Source organism: Nyctereutes procyonoides, unplaced genomic scaffold (genome assembly GCF_905146905.1).
Source record: "Nyctereutes procyonoides isolate TBG_1078 unplaced genomic scaffold, NYPRO_anot_genome, whole genome shotgun sequence".
Taxonomy (NCBI): Eukaryota; Metazoa; Chordata; class Mammalia; order Carnivora; family Canidae; genus Nyctereutes; species Nyctereutes procyonoides.
The window spans coordinates 5,687,221-5,708,872 of record NW_026575132.1 but is presented as its reverse complement, the minus strand read 5'-3'; the positions used below and the strand labels follow the sequence as shown (position 1 = coordinate 5,708,872).

The following is a 21,652-nucleotide window of genomic DNA, read 5'->3' as shown; positions in this document are numbered from 1 at the left end:
CCCAGACAAAAAGATAAATTTGGGGTCAGTTTTCCATCTGAATTTTAATATCCCACTTCCTTATTGCCTATTGCAAGATAAATTCAATTGGTTACTGGTAATGTGCCAAAAATGAGGGCTTAGCCACTTCCATCCGTATTACAATGACCATAGTTGGATGCTTTCAAAGCAGTTGATGTAGTGAACTGTGAAGTACTTAAAATGCTAAACCCAGTTCATAATTTGTAAGCAGTCTCTGAAGATCCCAGTTGAAAAAGCTAGTTTTGTGCATTTGAAGATTCTTCCAATTAGTGTATTATCTATTAGTCAAGACTGGTTTGCCTCTTATGCTACTTTTAACATCTTTCAATTCATTGTGTTGGAAACAAAGCCTCATGGGTGTCTCCTCTGTAGCTCTTATTATAATTAAAGTTTGACAGATCTTTTTGTGATTATTCAATTAATGATGACCTCCTACTGGACTGTGTAATCCATACAGGCAGGGATCATGCCTTTTGTTCCCCCTCAGTGTTTCATCTCCAGCAGCATCAAGTAGGGGTCTAACACATATTGCACAGATGTAAATTGTGAATGAGGATTGGTACACAGAGAACACTGATAGTTTAGGAATTGCTTTAATGTAATTAATTCTCTTAAACATTTTCCTCCTCCCCACCTCCCCCAACAGGGTGCAACCTCACTTGAAGAAATGTTTTGAAGGAATTGCAAGGGTAGAATTCACAGAAACTTTAGACATTACTCACATGAAGAGTAGTGAAGGAGAGGTCGTGGAACTCACGGAGACCATTTCGACAGCCAAAGCCCGAGGTCAAGTGGAGAAGTGGTTGGTTGAACTAGAGAGAGTTATGATTAAATCCATCCACAAGGTACTGTATTTATCATTATTTCTAGTAAAGATGTAGAATTTAATGTATTGTGGGGGATACCTGTGGCTCCGTAGGCAGAGAATGTGACTCTTGATCTCAGAGTCATGAGTTTGAGTTCTATGTTGGGGTAGAAGTTACATAAAAAATGTATTGTTGATAAATGCACTTTTTTTAGACAGACGTTTTTTAATCATGAATTACCAGTTTAATTATAATAGATGGCTTAAAGATAAAGAAATGGCCCACTTGAAAAGTGGGACAAAGTACCATCAATACTACTGAAGTATGGATGATATTTTGAAGTATTGGATTTTAGTCCTAAGTCCTATTTCTTGTAGCCACATGCTACTTCTTTCATCATTAATTAAACACACCTTGGTCTACAGAGTCTATTGTTAGTCTTGCCTTGGATGTATCTCTACAGTTTCACATCAATCTCCTTGACATGTATGTTTCTATGATGAATATTTTTCTCCTGTGCATATACAAAATATGTACCAAAATATTAGAAAATCACAAATACTGCCTATACTTAAGTCACTTCATATTTTCCTTATCTTGTAAAACATCAACTCAGTCATTTGTAATTATTTTTATTAGTAGAAAATTTCAAGTCCTGGCAACAAATACAGAATAATTGAGCACTTAAGTCCATTTTTTATTATAATGTGGACATAGCATTCAAGTTCCTCATCAAGAATGAAAATCATGATTGAGTTTGGGGATCATGAGAACAGGAATGAGAAGGAAATATGGCATCATGTCCTATTCAAGAACAGTTTTCATTAATTTTTCAGATTCTCTCATACATTATTGAAAAACTGATTAGAATCTAAGTGTTTAAAAGATAGCATGTGTCTAAGTACTGCTTTCTCTTCTTAAATATAGTTTTAATATCTGCCTGCATAATAGTTTTTAAGTAGGTGTAAAGTGATTTGGACAGTTTTTCATTTCTCCTTATTATAGATTAAATTAGAGTGACTATCCATATGGATATAGCTGGTTTCTTTGATTGAATTATTTCTTATGATAACTTCTCACATGTAGGACCACTAGGTCCAAGGGATGAGCTTTCATAAGCCTTGATACATCCTGACAAATAAGATTCCCATTTATATAGCTGTAAGCAATATCAGTGAATTCTACTTTGATCCCTACTTAACAGCCTTGGGTATATAGTTTGTTAACTGATGTATATAGTGATAACTCATTGTCTTAGACCTAATACTATTACAACTATTCTTTTAATTATTTTTGTCAAAGCACTTAGAGAAGGTATTTTGGTTGCCATTCCAGAGCTTTTAGATGAGGTGGCAAGGAATTGTGTAGGAAGTATCTTTCCTAAATGTTCATGTATGAGTCTGTGTCACTGAAACGTGTAATTGAGTTCAATATCAAGTACTACAAAGTGAGAGATGTGCGTTACTATGTTTTACTGTATGTATTTGCATACTTGAAAGAGTATTGCATGCTTAAATTAAGTCAATTTTGGGTCATTTGTAAATAATAAAAAAGTCATGTTCTTGCCACCATTGCCCCTTTATCATGCATATGTTACTTCCATCTATATTTCCACATGGATATGGCACACATAGACATATTTTATGTACAATATTGTAGAATGTTTTTATAAATTTCTCCTCATCCACTATGTAGAAATTGCAATTTAGATTTTAATGCTTTCCTCTTGTTCTTTACACACTGTCCTTTTAGAGTACATATTTACTCCATCCCTGACATTTCTGTACTGTGCCTTCTATTTTCTATGTTTTTCCTGTCCTTCAGTTGCTCATTTTCACCTGCCCTTTCTGTAGCTCCTTTTGGCTTTTGAAATTTTCTTTGTTATCAATAGCCAACACTGCCCTTCATCTCTATTCAGCTCCATAAATATCCTAGCTAGACTAGAAATCCAGAAAGCTTCATACATCCTTTATATATTTCTCAGAAAAATCTAATTTTGACAGTCTTTTCTGAAATCAAACATTTAAGTGGGTGTCACCTCACAGGCAACATTCCTATTTTTGGTTGGTACGTGTAAAAGATTAGAATGCTTCTCCTAGATGGCTGGTAAAAAGTGGAATATGCCAAGCCACTGAAAACATATGCTGGTGAAGCACATGAATTAGACTCAAAACATGTAGCAAAGAGCATAAATAAGACTTCCTGACTTTCCTTATACTTAACTTTCCATAAATGAATTATACACCCGTACTTGTCATCATTGCCTTGGGCATCTAGTATCTTACAGATTGAGAGTAAGGAAACAGGAGGAACTTGAGAGGAGTCGTGTGGTTTGCCTGAGTGTGCACATAAGCCCATGGCTGAATGGGGATCTGATGAAGTTCAAAGAAAACTATTGTCTATGGATTTGACAGATCTCATTTTGGAATGACTTAAATTTATATTTCACAGTAAAACTGCTTGTGCTGGATCAATCTAAATGTATCTAGGATACCTTTGGCTATAATTGGTCAAATGAATCTTTGATGTAATGTAGTTCACACGAATTATTCCTGTATCCATGAAATAAAATACTAGATAATATATTTTTTTTTGCTCACAGGTATATGAATAAACTTGAATTTAAATAGTCAAACCAATGCTTTGAGTCTTCATAATTGGCTAACATGTTTTTAAAAAGTTGAACAGTATGAGTTAATCTGCTTAGGGATTAGCTCTTCATTGTATAGGCCATTCAAGTAAACTGTGAAACTATCCTTAGCATTTTTTTCCCCAATTAGGTAATCAAAGATGCAATATTTGCCTATACACAAAATTTGCGAATCAACTGGGTGAGGGATTGGCCTGGACAGACAGTGCTCTGTGTATCTCAAACGTTTTGGACACTAGAAGTACAAACAGCTATTCTAAAGGGACAAGAGGTAAGCTTTATTACCCCCAGGTTTTTCAGCATTTCTTCAACAGTACTATTGCCAGAATACACTAATTATAAAAAAAACAAAACAAAACAAAGACAATCCTCTTAAAACATCAAGGGTATTTGAGCCTCAGTCTTGTTATTATATACAATTTATACCTTTAAAAATAGGGGCAATAAAACTAAGAAACTTCCTAAACTTGGAAAAATCAGGAGGAAAAGTAACATAATTCTCTTTTATGCCTTGAGTAAAACCATCCTGTGAAGACAAGGTGTTGGTTGATTTATTTTGACTTTCATTTTTAATTCTTAATATATTGATTTTGAATAATAATTATTGATATCTTAAATGATGCTTAATTTTAAATATTCTAATATGTTATATATATATTAATGTAATAATATTAATTGGTTCCGCTGTTAGTAATTAACAAACAAATTAACACAGAAACCACAGTAATTAACACAGAAACCACATTTAATGCAACATTTCTATCCTTGAGATAGGATTTCAGGTTGAAAGTAGTCCTAGATCTTTTGTCTGAAATCATGAATTTGAAATGTATTTTTGATGTGGAGTTTGGTATTACGGTCTTTAAGGCACTGTTGAATGGCTGATAGCGTTGAGGTTTACGAGAGAATGTTATTCTCTGTAAGCAGATCCTGTAAAGGAAGGAACTGAGTGACACATGCTTAGTTCTTTCAAACTTACCAACAGGTGACTTATTTCTTTCCTGTGGGGAGAGCTGAGGGCATAGGGCAGGAGGTAAGGGTTTTCTGGAAAAAGTCTGTCTTCACAGAATGCAGGGCTCAGGGGAATGGGGGTTTTCCTAACAGCGGTAAACTCTTGGAGTTACTTCTGAGCTCTTGGATTCCAGCCCCATAGGCATTTTTCTTTTTTCCTTTTTTTTTTTCCTAGTGGGTCTAGAGAATTCATTTTCTCTCTTTACTTTTAAGCTACCACAAGGAGGAATTCCTCTATCACCAACCTAGGCTACTGGGGCAACATGTAACCTCCCGGATCTCCCTCCTTGCTTGCTGGCCAGCCCCCCACCCACAATACCAACTTTGTCACTCGCCACCATGGGACATAGTCTGCAGGGAACAAAGAAGCAAATGAGCAGAATAGACAAATGAGTAGGCATCTTGCAAATTTCTTCAGTTGAAATGTGGTGTTTATCAAACCTCTACCCCTCTGTCAAATCCATATTTTTCTTTGGTCTCACTCCAAGCAAGCTGCAATGGTAGGAGTGGACATACAGCATTTTAAAGCATAAACTAGGGGCACCTGGGTGGCTCAGGGTTGAGCATCTGCCTTTGGCTCAGGGCGTGATCCTGGGGTCCCGGGATCGAGTCCCGCATCGGGCTCCCTGCATGGAGCCTGCTTCTCCCTCTGCCTGTGTCTCTGCCTCTGTGTGTGTGTCTCAGGAATAAATTAAAAATCTTTTTTAAAAAATAGTGTAAACTACAGCTTTTTCATGATTCCACTTATCTCCCAAGCATAATTTGAATCTCGAGGGATATGCAATTTAGGTCACTCCCATATCAATGTGTCCTCTGCTCAAAACTGTCTGCCTATAATGCTTACCACGTTGCATCCAGATACAGATAGGGATTTTTGTTTACAGCACTATTCACTGATACTGAGATTGAGTTATTTATTTACTCATTTATCAGTCTATTCAGTTTTTTTTTTCTACTCACATGACATGGTGCAGGCATGGAGCCATTCACAGAGAAAGCCAAAATGAGAACCTGAGTTACTTGAGGGTGATTCAGCACCATAAACTCAAGGTCCTCTAAAGCCGTGGGTTAGCCAGACTCAGCAAGTTACGCCTCTGCTGTTGTTGCTTGCCAGACTACTGTCTTCTGTTGCATTCTGTGGTGCTTTCATGGTTAAGTTTTGTGATATGGAATTAAGCTTTATATGTGTCCTTAAAAATTAATTCTTGTTCACCTGCTCGAGACTACTCTGCCCTCAATCCCCTGTCGGTGCCCCTTGTCCCTGTCTTTCAGCCATGGTTAGGCCATTCAAGTTCTGTAGCAGCATCATGAGGGGCTGGCGCATGTTTTAGTATTCAATAGCGTTGATGGGGTTTTAGAAGTTTAAGGTGTAGTTTTATCATGGGAGGCTAGCATATGTTTTAGTATTGTATGTGTTGATAATTTTTTTCCCCTAATTGTGTGGTTCACATTTGAAACTGATGACTGTGGTTGAGCAGCTGGAGACTCTTGGCAGCCTCCTAGAAGACTGGATACTTCCATTCTCTGCAAACACACCAGGTTGTCTGAGCTTGATATTATAAAAGCCCTATATCTTCTACAATCATGCTCCCAGAGGACCTGTTGGGATTTATTTATTCAGTGAATGTGGATTGTGGAACTAGTCCGTGGGAGATGAATGAAAGAATCACTGCTATCACAGAGCTCAGGATGTTGCACATAGTGATGTGATTTGAGCCACTGTATCATTGCATATGTAGAAGGATCCAGGTATGATAAAAAAATATTTGATTTCAGGCAGGGTTTATTTTGGGAGCATATAATACTAGTAACCTTTAGGTTCCTTAGCTCCTTTTACAGAATGATTTACAAGGAAGAAAATGTAACAAAAATGCTATCAGTATCATGATTCTTTTCTATCTCTAATCTGAATTCTCATTGATTCACATAATATTTGTTCCTAAAGAACTCCATTTATCACAGTTTGAAGTTAAATTTTAGTTCTAAATCTGTTTTCCTAGTATAGGAAAATACATTCAGCTACGGTGTGTAGTAATAAATTCTTATGGACATATAATTTGTACCATCAGGTTTAAACATTAAATTTTTATTTTATGTTTTGTGTTGAACTATGGAATGTGAGAACTAGTAAGGTTCTCAGAGTTCCTCACGTTTACTGATGAGAAAACTAAGATGACCCATCCGTGTGGCTTACATTCTTAGGAGCAAATTGGTTCTTATTCATTTATATGCTCAATATACTTAATAAATTCACTAATTGTCTCCAAGAATTTCAGCACTTTTATCTCTTTAAACATGGGTGGGACAGACGTTTCTCTCTCACTTGCCTACAAGGAGAATTAATAGCAATTGATTATGTAAATAATATGAAGGCTGCAGTGTTCAAGCACCAAACCTTTGAAAAAATTACCTCCTTAAAGGCAAAGATAAAATAGTTCAAGAAATAAGTAAAGTGTCCCTTAGAGAAACAGTTTGCAGTCTCCAGCCCCATCCTTCAACCTTTTTCTCGTTCTTGGAAATGCTCACTGGTTACATCATCACCAGTTACCTGGTCCTGAAGGAATGATATGCACTCCTTGGTGCCCAGGGTTTATCAGACATTATTAGAGTGGGGAACGCAACCACCGTAGCCTGCTGGAGCACGCTGACATCTCCCTTAAGCATAGCTGGTTTCATTGATTCTAATTTGATTTTCATCATCAACCCTCTTCTCTTTTTTAACTTACTAATTAGATTTAGCCCACAAAAAAACCAGAAACTAACAAACAAACAGATCCCAAAGCAAGCCTGGTTCTCAGAAGTGGCCTTGTTTACCATAAACTACGAAGTTGGACGTTTTGTTTATTAAGGTCTTTCCATTTCAAGTGGCACAAATCCAGCCCCATAAGTGAGCATGGCAGGGCTCAGGGCTAAGGGGCCGGTGGGATGCACAACCCAGCAGCTGGGACCAGGGACTCGGGGCATCAGTGTTGCAGTAGCCACTCTTCTTTCCACCCTCTTCCCTCTCTGCTTGGCTCTGGTGGCCTTTGTCCCGCAGTGGGACTGAAGGCTTGCGGTGGCCTTAGATGGGCATGCTCCTGAGTCCACTGGGCCTAGTGGAAAGCACTTTCCCCCTCTACCTGTACAGCAGTTCCTGGGAAGAGCAATGACTGGCTCTGGTTGGGTCACACATCACCCCCACATACCCCCACTGCCTTTGAGATGGGGAAGGTGATGGACAGCTCACCAGACCCCAGGGCAGAGAGTGGAGACAGGAAGGGAAAGGATGTTGAGTAGATACAAACCATGTGTGTCCACTGCATCTGGCCAGATTGGCCTTATTCACCTAATACTTTTGCAAGTAAGAAAACCCACAATTTATTTTTAAATTATGTCATATGGAAAAACTGTAAAACAACCCACTCTGTATTCTTACAAGCTGAGAATATTTTTGTTCAGAAAAATTCTGATCACATTAATTCTTATTTTCTTCCAGGCTCTTGAACAATACTTGGAAAAATGTAACATGCAAATTGATGATATTGTAACTTTGGTCCGTGGCAAATTGTCCAAGCAGAATCGTGTTACTCTGGGAGCCCTCGTGGTGCTAGACGTCCATGCTAGAGATGTCCTCACATTGCTTGTTAAAAAAAAAGTTAGTGATGACTCTGACTTTGAGTGGTTAAGTCAGCTTCGGTATTATTGGCAAGTAAGTGATATCACTGAATGTTATTACACGGCAATTTCAGCTCATAGCTTTTTAATTTGTGCTTGCTTGCTCGCATGGGAAATAGTATATATGATAATACAGGATTTTTTGCTGATGACTGACTGTACCCAAACAAGCATTCTGCAGACTGAAGATGAAGGCAGCCAAAGACTATATATCATCTGTACAAAAGACTATATCTTCATTAATATCCAAATCCATATTCAAATGTCTAGTTCTGTATAAATACATATACACATATAGACATATATCAATTGAGTAATTATAAAAAAAATGACTCATTGTAAATAAGTCATTATGCCTGCTGAATCTGTAAAATATCTGAACTAGGCAGTTTAAAATTGTGTTTCTAGATTTTTTTGTGTGTGTTTCTAGATTTTTGATACATCTAAAGAATGTAAGAAATCAGACTTTTATTGTGATTTAATCATGAAAGCTTCCTCTTGTTGATCAATTGAAGGAACCGAAACATGATCTGGAAGGAAGGCTCTTATCAGGACACCTGGACAGGTGGTGATGGCAGTCGTAACTGGGAAGGCAATAGGAACAGTTAGTAGAATGTGCAAGGTGGGCCTGACGACAGTAGGAAGAAGGAACTGGGGGTGTGAGAAGATACAGACTCAAAAATCCTTAGCAGATTCACTTCTGTGAAAGACTTGAAGGTATGGGAGTGGGAAAAGAAAATATGAGAACCAGATGCCTGGAAAACCATAGGAGAGGTAGTAGATAGGAGCTCACAATGGAATCGTCATTTCAAATGCCAGCCCCTTCCCTTACCAGATGTATGACCTGGGCAAGTTATTTACTGTCTGTAAGCATCAGTTTCCTTATCTGTAAAAGGGCGATAACATAATACCCACTCAGTAGTGAAAATGAATTAAACAATTGATTATAAATATAGGAGAATAATGAACTACCAGAGCAATTTTAAAAACAATCCCACTTATATAAAAGAGAACAAAATACTTAAAGATAAATTTAGCCAAGGTGGTGAAAGACTTGCACACTGAAAACTCTAAGACATTAGTGAAGGAAATTGAAGAAGATATGAATAAATGGCAAGATACCTTATGTTTGTGGATTGGAAAAGTAATGTTAAAATGCTCCCAGTGAATCAGTGTAATCCCTGTCAAAATTCCAATGGCATTTTTTAAAAAGATTATTTATTTATTCATGAGAAACAGAGAGGGGGAGAGAGAGAGAGGCAGAGACACAGGCAGAGGGAGAAGCAGGCTGCCTGCAGAGAGGCCGACGTGGGACTCGATCCCAGGTCTCCAGGATCACGCCCTGGGCTGAAGGCAGCGCTAAACCGCTGAACCACCTGGGCTGCCCCCAATGGCATTTTTTCACAGAAATAAAACAGTCCTAAAATTTGTATGCAGCCGCAAAAGACACCGTATAGCTGAAGAAGTCTTGAAAAAGAACAAAGCTGGAGGCATCATGCTACCTGATACCAAATTATACTATAAAGCTAGAGTAATCAAAACAGAATGGTATTGGTATAAAAACAGACACATGGATCAACGGAAAAGAACAGAGTGCCCAGAAATACACTGAGGCATATATGTCACATAACTTATGAAAAAGGAGCCAAGAATATACAGTGGAGAAAAGAAAGTCTCTTCAGTCAATAGTGTTGGAAAAACTGAACAGCCACATAGCAAATACAGAAGCTAGACCACTGTCTTACTCCACAGACAATAATTAACTCAAAATGGATTAAAGATGTGAATGTAAGAGCTGAAACCCTAAAACTCCTAGAAGAAAACATAGATGGTAAGCCCCTTAACCCAGGCTTGGCAATGATTTTTTTTTTTTTTTTGGACTTGGCAACAAAAGCAAAAATAAACAAGTGGTACTGCATCAAACTAAAGAGTGCTACACAACAAAGGAAACCATCAACACAATGAAAAGGCAACTTCCTGAGTGGAAGAAAGTACTTGCAAATCGTATCTGATAAGGGGTTAACATCTAAGATACATAAAGAACTCCTACAACTCAATAGCAAAAACTACCTGTTTTGAAAATGGTCAAAGGATCTGAACAGACGTTATTCCAAAGAAGACATAAAGACGGCTACCAGGTTCATGAAAAGAAGCTCAACATCACTTATCATCAGGGAAATGCAAATCAAAGCCACAGTGAGAGATCCCCTCACACCTATTAGAACGGCCATTATCAAAAGACAAAAGATAACAAATACAGGTAAGGGGGTGGGGAAGAAGGGAACCATTGTGCCCTGTTAATGGGAATATAAATTGGTGCAGCTACTCTGGAAAACAGTATGCAGTCTCCTCAAAAAATAAAAAATTAAAAAAATTAAAAAATAAAAATAAAAAAATAGAACTATCATATGATCCAACAATTCCACTTCTGGATATTATCTAAAGAAAATAAAGGCACTTGAAAAGGTGTATGTACTCCCATGTTTATTGCCACATTATTTCCAGTAACAGCTATAGCAACGACCTGAATGTCCATTGACAGGTGAATGAATAAAGGTGTGGTATATATGTGCAATGGAATATTATTCAGTCATTAAAAATGAAATCCCATCATTTGCAAAGATATGGATTGACCCTGAGGACATTATACTAAGTGAAATAAGTCAGACAAAGACAAATACAATATGATCCCACATATATGTACAATCTGAAAGAAACCAAGCTTGTAGATACAGCGAACAGATTGGTTCACCAGAGGCTGAGAGTGGGAAGATGGGAGAAATGGGTGAAGAGAGTCAAAAAACTACAAACTTCTGGTCATAAATAAGTCATGGGGATGTAATGCACATTATGTTGGCTATAGTTAATAGTACTGTACTGCTTTTAAATACAATATTTAAAAGTTGCTAAGAGTAAATCTTAAAATTCTCATTATTAGAAAACTGTACTTATATATGATAGATCTTGACTTACTGTGATTATTTTATAATATACACAAATATAGAGTAATTATGTTTATATGTGAAACTCATTGTACATCAATTATATCTCAATTAAAAAAAAGCATTAGCAAGTAAAAAAAGAAAATATAGGAAATATAAGGGACAAATATATTTTCCACAGGTACCTATGGAAAAAATTGAACCCGTTGACTTCAGTTACTTATCCAAAGAAATTAGTTATTGAATTCTTCTGTGGAATTTAAGGATGTCTGGAAAGTGAAAAAAATTTTAAGGATTTTTTATTTATTCATTTGAAAGCAAGGAGGAGGGGAAGAGGAAGAGGGAGAAACAGACTTCCCCGCAAGGCAGGGAGCCCCATGTAGGGCTCCCTCCCAGGACCCTGGGGATCATGACCTGAGCCAGAGGCAGATACTTAACTGAGTCACCCAGGTGCCGGGTGTTGTTAATAACTTGGAAATTATCTATTAAGAAGTTTGAGATTTCATATTATTTAAAATTTTATTATTTAACTTCATTTTTCCTGATTTATCCTAGGAAAATCATTTAGAAACAAAGATGATCAATGCTGGTTTACGGTATGGATATGAGTATCTGGGTAATTCTCCTCGGCTGGTTATTACCCCACTCACTGATCGATGTTACAGGTAAACTCACTAATTTAAGGGTCTACTGGAAATTAAATTTCACTCACCCTAGGCCACTAAATCTTTAGAAGAACCAGATTAGCTTCCACCTGGTAAATATATCCTACATTATCCTTTCCTAGACTCTCAATACCCCGTCAACTTTACCTTCAATTTCTCTTTCTCTGCTGGCTTTCCAATCTCAACTCTGGAGCTAAGTATTGCCCAATATTGCTATTGTTGTTTACATTGTTCATTTCTCCTTTCTTGAAGCTTTCTTTTTTTATTTTTTTCAGATCATTTGAGGCAACCCATGGCTTCCCCCGAAACACAGAATTTTCTAGAGTTCTGTTTTCACAGGGTATTTTATCTCATGCATCATGGTTTCTCAAATGTTCTCATCCACTATCAGGCTTTACTAGCTTACATTCTGAAGATCCATAAATCTGTAACTCCAGCCAGTGTCTCTCCTGTATACTTGTGTTACATGCCTGCTGGATATCTCCATTAGATAACTCATAGATGTTTCCATTGACATTTTCTCCTATTGTGCTTCTGAATAATCAAGGCGCTTTAACAACTTTAATCCTAGTTCCCATCTCTCGTACTCCAAATTATTGTCAAAAGCTAAATTAAAATTTTGGGGTTTTTTTTTCAGATATTAAAAAGTCCATTTAGGTCTAATGTCAAAGCCAACATCTTTTATCCACTTCCGCACTTGATGGGATGAGCACTGGGTGTTTTGCTATATGTTGGCAAATTGAACTCCAATAAAAAAATAATTAAAAAACAAAAACAACCAAACTCCCCTTCCCTCCCAGCTCAAGCTTGACACAAGCTCCAGGCCTGCATTTGGGGAATCAAGTGTGGGCAGTCATTTGCAGTTTTAACCCTGTCCTTTGCATCTATCCCTCCATAACTCACCTGTGACTCCTCCAGTGTTGGGGGTTAATGGAGGAGGGGAGAAGGAAGGGTTAATGGAGGAGAGGTGGGTTCACATTAGACAAGTATCTCCTGTGGCAGCTATCTCTTGGCTGTTTAGTGTCCTCAGTGAGGGCACAAGCCCAGATGTGCCAGATCTCCCATAAGATACTTATATGGGTTCTTCGGAAACCCCTCCCCCACCCCTAGTCACCTGTGCAAGATGCCTTCTCTGGCTGGGTGCTGGTGACTTCTGCTTCAATCTCTGAGGTCAACCAACACATGGACACTCACCTCAGCGTCTTCTCTGATTCTAGATGTGTCTCCTGACAGTCCCACTCAACATGACTCAAATATAGCTCCCTTCTGATGAGATCTGGACCTGGTCAGATGATAAATAGACGTTCATTTTGCCAGCAGTATGAGTACATCTCTCTCACTGTCACTGTTTTCCCCTGGCTCTGCCATCAGGAATAGCTACAGGCATTTTCTTGACTTTAAATATTTTAAGTTGTGATTGAATTCCCAGCCCCTAAACTCTAGGGGTCAGACAGTGTGCCAAGCTTTTTGAAAAGTTCTCTAAAGCCCCTCAGGTAGCTTGGAAGAGGAACAAGTGCTTTCTTCTTTTCTACAGAGGGACGGGAAATAAACAACACAGTTAACAGTTCTTTCCAAAGATCTTTACTCTTCACCTCTCTTTGACAAGCTTCCTAGCCAATTTCTATGTGCCCTTGTGCTAGGTGACCAGCCTTACTGTCTGTAAGATAAGATGATCTGATATATATTGCTCTATTTCTATTGTGTTACATATTTTTTACATCTAATATTTGCATACATTTAACAAAATTTTTTATCATTGTCTTTACTCACCATTGCTACTTCTGGTTTAATTTTTCTTCTTACTAGGCAACATCCTTTAGTAATTCTTTCAGTGGGGTTCTGCAAGTAGTGAGTTCTATCAGTCTTTGTCTAAAAATGCTTTTTTAAACAAAATTTGGTCTTCGTTCAATTATTAAAGGATAGGATAGCTAGGTATAGAACTATAAGTGAACCATAATTTCCCCTCAGCTCTCCAAAGATATCATTCTCCTGGCATTTGTTGCCACTGCTGAGAAGTCTGTTATAATGATTCCTTTGTAGGTATTTTTTTCTATTGTCATTTTTAAGATTTTCTCTTTATTGTTGTTCACTGTAATGCTACTAGATGTGGGTGACTATCCACTTGAGAATTTTTAGTTCATATCTTTCTTCAATTCTGGGAAATTCTCAGCCAGAGAATGATGTATGTATGTATGTATGTATGTATGGGACAGAGGAAGGGAGGGGCAGAGGGAGATGAGAGAGAGGATCTTAAGCAGGCTCCATGCCCAGCACAAAGACCCTGAGATCATGACCTGGTTGAAACCAAGAGTCAGGTGCTTAAACTACTGAGCCACCCAGGTACCCCATAGGCATTGCTTTTTTAATTTTGCCTTTTTCCCATTTTCTTCCTTTTTTTGATCTCTCACCTGTACTTATAGTCCATCTCGATATCTTCCTGGGTGATTTCCTCATATTTATCTTGTAGTGCAGAATTCTGTTTCTTCATGTTTACTCTGCTAGTTAATCTGGTAATTTATTAGTAGGTCCAGTGACTATATTTTTTCATTGCTAGATTTCAGGTTGTCTCTTTTATGAAATTGACTTTTTTCTCACAATTTTCTTATGTCACTTTTTAAAAAAAGATTTATTTTAGAGAAAGAGCGTGTGGGGGAGGGGCAAGGGGGGAGAGAGAGAAACTCAAGCAGATTCAGTGGAGCCTGACGTGAGGCTTGATCTCACAACCCTGAGATCACACCTGAGCCATAACCAAGAGTCAGACACTTAACCGACTACTACACAGAGGCTCTATTGCTTTTTATTTAAAATCTCATAGAATAAACTACCAGAATATCAAAGAGTACCATGTATGTAGTTAATTCCCCCACACCTTTGTCTGCCTGGCACTGCAAGTCTGGCTCTTAATTTTGATCATTCTTTCTCTCTCTTTTTCTCCTCCTCACTCTTTCTCTCTGGTTTTTATTATGAGTTCATAATAAAAGTAAGAGTCATTTCCCCATGAAGTCTTACATTTTCTCAGTTGTAGAGGTGTCCATGTGGAGCATGTTTGTCTCTTGAAAGGGCTTCAGGTTTTTCTTTGGTCCCAAACAAAATTTCAGTGTGAATTTCCCAGTTTGGGTAAATGTGCCCATGGATAATGGAAATTTGAACCCTACCTCCATGAATGATGTAGGCTCTTCATTGGGTGCTGCAGTGAAGGGTAAGGTTCCTATCTCCTCTGCAGCTGATTCTTCTCTTTGTCCTTCTCCAGAAATTTTAGTTCCCATATAGAGATAAGTCAGCTTTTCAAGGCTTCTAGGTTTGCATAGGTGAACCCATTCAAGCTCTTCACCTTGCTCAATAGAAGAATTTTTCTATTTTGGGGCACCTGTGCGGCACAGTTGGTTAAGCTTAAGCATTCAGCTCTTCGTTTTGGTTCAGGTTGTGATCTCAGGATTGTGAGATCGAGCCTGGCATCGGGCTCTGGGCTCACCATGGAGTCTGCTTAAGACTTTCTCTCCTCTCCTCTACTCCTTCCCACCCCGTCCCCCATTAGATCTCTCTCTCTGTCTCTCAAATCTTAAAAAAAGAAGAATTTTTCTGTTTCTATGTGGTCATAAATGCACTTGTGTTTGTATGCAGATCCCAAAACAATATGTACCTCTAGAGCTTTAGCAGCTAATTACTGATAATTTTGCATTTTCTCCTCATTAGTGATTTCCTTTACATTCTTTCAAAAATGGCTATGTATCTCAAAAGTTAGTATTTTTTTTTTTTTTTAATGTAGCATTGCCAGGTGCTTGCCATTCAGGGAAGTGGGTGGTTCGGCATCAACTGAATTTTCCATATTGACCAGAGTCAGCATTGAATTTCAAGTGCATTTGTTCTGGTTCTGTCATATTTAATCACCTCTTCAGAAGTGAAATGTAATGAAGGAATGCACAGTCAGAGATTTTCAGAGATTCGTGGGAAGGAAGAAGTTATAGAAAAGGAAGTGGAAAATTTGGCTCTCAGTATGAACTTTTCCTCTTTTAGTAATGTATACTAAAAAATGGCATTATTCTACAAAGACTGCTCCATTCTTATATTTCAGAACCTTGTTTGGAGCCCTTCATCTGCATCTCGGAGGAGCTCCTGAAGGACCAGCTGGCACTGGAAAGACTGAAACGACCAAAGATTTAGCAAAAGCAGTGGCCAAGCAGTGTGTTGTTTTCAACTGCTCCGATGGCTTGGATTATCTGGCCTTAGGAAAATTCTTTAAGGTTTGAATTGACTAATTTCTTTACAAAATGATAACCACTCAGAGAGGAAGGTTATATATAATGCAACATAATTCAATGCAAGTAAGAGACTTCTTGTAGTTTAAGCACTGTCTCCATTCTCCAGAGAAGCAGGGTTATTTCCAAAGCTTACCTGAGCAGGAGCTCTACCTGTGTCTCCAGTTCCTGCTCAAACGGGTCAGTATTATTGATAGCAATGAGTGGTGTCCCTTCGATGTATTGGGCAGCTAAAAACTGGAGAACCACTACATCATGGGAAGACTGTGGGGAATCTAAAGTTTTCTTTAGCCTGTAGCTCTTGTTACTAACAAGTCATGATTCAGTAATTTACTGTCATAAATACCCCTAGTTAATTCTTTTTCTTTTTGCAAGCTTAAAATCCTAGTTTGTTTTCTTATTCTGAGTCAGATGTCCACTCTTAGGAGTCTGTAAGATTGCAAAAGGTGGGGGGATTAAAAATGTAACATCCCTGTCTATAAACCTAGGAATGTCTGGTCATTTTACCACTTTGTTGCTACAGCCTGTTATCCTTTAAAATGTTAGCTGGAGCAGTTGAATACAAGACTTATCCATTTGGGGTTATAGGTTCTGTTTATTTGTTAATATCCGTTTTTCTGTAAAGATTCTGTAATTCTTATTTTTAAAAATTTCATAATTATTTTTCAAAATTTCTTCAGAAAAGTTAACATCTAAAAAGAAAATCAAACTAATAAAAAAGAATATACCAATCCTGCCCTAGACAGCAAACTGTTCGTAGCTGATATACGGCCTGGTCGTTTTATAATAGATTTGGAATATAAGAAGTCTCTACATTTGTGATGCTGAAACAACTAGGATAAGATTTTAAAAGTCAAAATTATAATAAATAACAAGAAAACAATTGAATGACAAAGAGCCATTTTAATCATACTCTGTAATGATATACAACCTTGTAATGGTTTTTTAAGAAAGAGATAATAAATCTAAAAGAGTCTATAGTTTATTTTGAATAGCCATTATATTCTTAAACGTTTAAAGAAAAGTTTGGTATGTACTATTCAATTTTTGAATATATATAACATTAATTCCTTGATATAGATTCATATACTTATGGTATTAGTTGCTTACTGATAAGTATTTTGGTTATATAGATACTTTATGTTAGGATCATGCTGAATAACAGGGGTACTGAATAAAAAAGACATGGGTCTTCCTACTAAAAATCTCACAATCCTTATAACTTTTTGAATAAGTGACTTCATAAGTATTTTTTGCTCTCTGTGGTTTCTAATCCTCTTATACATGGAGAGCAAAGTCACAGTGTTCTCCAACAAATGAAAATGTACTATTTTTCAAAATGCACTGAGTTCACGTTTACTCCAATGTGATTGGGTAGATGGAACTGTGTACAGATCCAAAGTCAGCCACTATTAGCTATGTGGCCTTGAACTAATTACTTAACATCCTGTATGTTATAGTCTTAGTTTCTTTGCATAAAAAATACATGCATCATGCCTGACGTATACCAGGTACTCAGTGAAACACACACACACACACATACAATCTATAGAATATGCAGTCAATAAATGTCAAATTGATTTTTTTAAGTAAATTTGAATGTGGACTGAGCTACTCAAACTTGGTGGTCCAGTTTTCTTTAACCCAAATGGCACACATTTGTGAGGTAGCTGTCAGTTGGAAGTGCAAACTAGGGCCTCAGTAGTATGTAGGTGTTATAAAGGTGCTCAGATCACAAAATAGTCTCATTAGCAACAAAAGTCCTCTTATTTAGAGGAATATTGCAATCTATTCTATGAAGTCCATATAGAAAAAGCAAACAAAATAAACTTGTATATAAAAAGTAAGAAAAGCCTTGAGATTACGGATGCCAAAAGATATAAAGTAAAAAGCTATCGACCAAATGGACAATTTTCTAATTGATCAAACTCCTTATTTGTGCAGAATAATGAATTTCTAATAGAAGAACAATATGCTGTCTTTAAAGATAAAGATGAATAAGCAATTTCCTTGATAGGATATTAAATCCTTGAAAATATCAGGTGAAAATGCAACATTTAAATGTGATATTCAATCAGATAAAATTGAAAAATTTCATTATTCATTTCTCCCAGGGACTGTTATCTTGTGGAGCTTGGGCTTGCTTTGATGAGTTTAACAGAATTGATTTGGAAGTACTGTCTGTGGTTGCTCAACAAATTCTTACTATCCAAAGAGGTAATGGGGCTGGTTTGTCTTTGCATCATGTCAACACAGTAGAAACCCTGGGTGATGATGAATGGCACAACTCACATTTAAATGTGAATTGCTAAGTCATTTCATTCTTGATGGCCCACAGGTATCAATGCAGGGGCCGATATACTAGTGTTTGAAGGAACTGAATTAAAACTTGACCCCACGTGCGCTGTCTTTATAACGATGAACCCTGGGTATGCCGGGCGATCAGAGCTGCCGGATAATCTGAAGGTACAGAAGGGGGCAATGATACCATCTATTTCCTTTCTGTAGTTTATAAAATTAATATGTAAGAACATGCTTTCCTTGAATTTTATGCAAAATATTTGCTTTTGGACATGATATTTTAGAAAACTGTTTTAGAAAATAATTTTTAAAGCTGTAGAGTACCTTTAGAAAATAAATGTGCAAACCAGATGCAACTTCCAAACTGACATTTAAAAAATGATAATTATAGAAAATTAGAAGACAGAGGAAATACTGGAAAAGATGCCCATTCTATTGCTTGCTATATCGTATCCTGCAATTTTCAATACCTTTTAAAATGTTAATTTTAAGTGATAGACTCCGGCAATTGCATATGCTGGGTTGTTTTTTTTTTTTGTTTCAGGTTAATATTACAACATGAGCATTTTCCTTTTTTTTTTTTTAAATTTTTTTTTAAATTTATTTACGATAGTCATACAGAGAGAGAGAGAGAGGCAGAGACACAGGCAGAGGGAGAAGCAGGTTCCATGCACCGGGAGCCCGATGTGGGACTCGATCCCGGGTCTCCAGGATCACGCCCTGGGCCAAAGGCAGGCGCCAAACCGCTGCGCCACCCAGGGATCCCCATGAGCATTTTCCTATCTTTATAAACATAATTCAAATTGTGAATAAATTTACTGAACTGCATCTTACTTTTGGACGCTTCGGTTGCTTTTAGTTTTCCTTCATTATAAATAATTTTGCAATGGGTAGTTTTTACTTAAGGCTTTTGTCGATTTTAAAATATTTCCTTAAGTATGGTCATAGGACCAAGAGATGCGCTGCTAAATTGCCTCCCCACAAAGGTCCTACATCCCTTCTGCTATTTACATAATTAGAGTGACAGCTTCTTAGACTAGTTGACAAATTTTTCTTTTCCACCAAAGAGACTTTTGACCCAACAAATTGCTACAAAGTACTTTGGTATTTCCATTCCATGCACTTTGAAACGTTAGATGAGATGTTTTAGTACTTGTCTTACTGAGGGAGAAGATATGATTAAAAAATAAAAACTGGCAAATCCTCTTTTATCTAAGAAGTGTTTTTTTTTTTTTTGCAACTTTTCATTGTGATTTAAATTTGAAGAGCTCTAGTAGCAGTTCTTTTGTTTGCTCATGCTTTTCTTCAGTAGGATCAATCTGAACACATAGTATTTGTAAAGGCAAAAATCTATGAATAGCTCATCAAAAAAGCTGGGAGGATTATTGGTTGAATCTGTTCATGCCCTGTGGAAACTGGTTCACAGTTTCGTGTGCTGTGCCTGTTGAAATGGTGTCACAGTATCTACCTTATAGTTCTGTGGGTGATGTATTTTTCATCTACCTTAGGCTGGAAGCTGCTCTCAAATTCTGATGGCTTTTTTGTTGTTCCTACTGTGCAGTCTTCTTGGTTAGAGCTGCTACAGAACATCTGTTATCAAGTATATATGGAAATACCTAACAATTTTGAAGAAAATATTTTAGTCTGAAAAGAATGAAATATATCTTCCTTTAAAAAATGGCGAGGGGGTGGGCATCTGGGTGGCTCAATGGTTGAGCATCTGCCTTTGGCTCAGGTCGTGACGCCGGGGTCCTGGAATCGAGTCCCCAATCAGGCTCCCTACAGGGAGCATGCTTCTCCCTCTGCCTGTGTCTCTGCCTCTCTCATGAATAAATAAATAAAATCTTTTTAAAAATTTTTTAAAAAGAGAGATTCTGGAATGAAGACATTCCAGAGAATGTCTAGAGTAGTCCTTGAGACTTTGCTCTTTGTCTCCCTATGATCCAGCCAGTCACGGAAACCAGGGATCCTATTTTGCAAAAGCCTTGTCATCCTGCTGCCTCACCTTCCTTCCATCTCTCTTCATTCTTCTCCTGCATGCAATTTCCTGCAACAGCTCACTTGTCACCAATCTCTTCCCCACTAAAATTCACTATAATGAATCCCCTGCTTTAATTCTACCAGAGTCTTCAGAAGAAATCTAATCTTGTAACTTCCAGACTTAAAAAGCAATTGGTTTTGTTGTGGTTGTTTTTTGCCTACAGAAAAAAAGTTCCAAGTTCTTGGCCTGTTCTCAAGAACCTTGGAATTAGGACCCAACTGCATCTATACTGCAGTCTCAGTACATCTGTGCCACCGTGCGGATAGAGTCCCATTTAGACATCCTGTGCATCTACAGAAGATCTGGAGAGCAGAGCAATTTCTTAAGCACATTTCTACATTAGAGAAGCTATATCTAATATTAAAATTATTCTAAAGAATCAATATTCAATAAGCATTTTGGAATAGTTGAATGTTAGAAGCCATGGTAAAATGGGCATACTTGATCTTCTAAGGTCACAAAGCCAACAACCTGAGGTATAGCTTTCCAGAAGGATAATGCTCATGTTGATTACATGTATCAGAATTTATTTCAGCCCTGGTATGATACCTGGAGCTATACTCTTCTTTTACACTCAAGAAAGTATATCATTGGTTAAGCCAGAATTGAACTTAAAATTTTTATTTATTTATTTATTTATTTATTTATTTATTTATTTATTTATTTATCAGACTTAAAAAAATTGTAAAGAGCACTAAATTACCTTTAGACTTAGTGCTAAAATTACCTTATTTATTGGACATAGCCTTGTTATTAGTTATTAGGAATTATGTGTTTAGCACGCAGCATACAATTAATTAGATTCCCATAAAACCTCACTTAACGCCTGATCTCCCAATACCATGCCCTTTCTCACCAGCACAGCTGAAAAGCCCAGCTTTTGGACATCCCAGCAGCCTAGGATACTTTATCCCTGTAACCTGTCATTTACCAAGAAGAATAGAGCACAGTTGATAATTAACATGTGAATTAATGATTCACCCAACATCTAAGTATCATAAAAGTTTGTGAGTGTTCTTTCAGCATAATTTAAGGAAAAAAATTATACAGAAGTTAAAGATATTACATGACAATTGCAAGAAATGGTTTTTATTTTATTTTTATTTTTATTTTTTTTTGTGTGATGAAAATGGCTTTTATTTTCCAGGTAATATTTTCTTTTGTAATATTTCTTTTTTTTTAAATAATAAATTTATTTTTTATTGGTGTTCAATTTGCCAGCATACAGAATAACACCCAGTGCTCATCAAGAAACCAGTTTTTTAAAATTAAGTGTTTGGGGCAGCCCCGGTGGCCCAGCAGTTT

General features: G+C 37.1%; 1 protein-coding gene across 1 annotated transcript in view; it reads left to right on the top strand.

The window, feature by feature from the left end:
- The window catches only part of DNAH7 (dynein axonemal heavy chain 7), a 226,683-nt gene that overhangs the window by 63,677 nt on the left and 141,354 nt on the right, over positions 1–21,652 (top strand). The window contains 7 exon segments of the mRNA XM_055344969.1: positions 668–866; positions 3,608–3,748; positions 7,964–8,176; positions 11,640–11,749; positions 15,822–15,990; positions 18,120–18,222; positions 18,344–18,471. Coding sequence (XP_055200944.1) covers positions 668–866; positions 3,608–3,748; positions 7,964–8,176; positions 11,640–11,749; positions 15,822–15,990; positions 18,120–18,222; positions 18,344–18,471 — 1,063 coding nt within the window.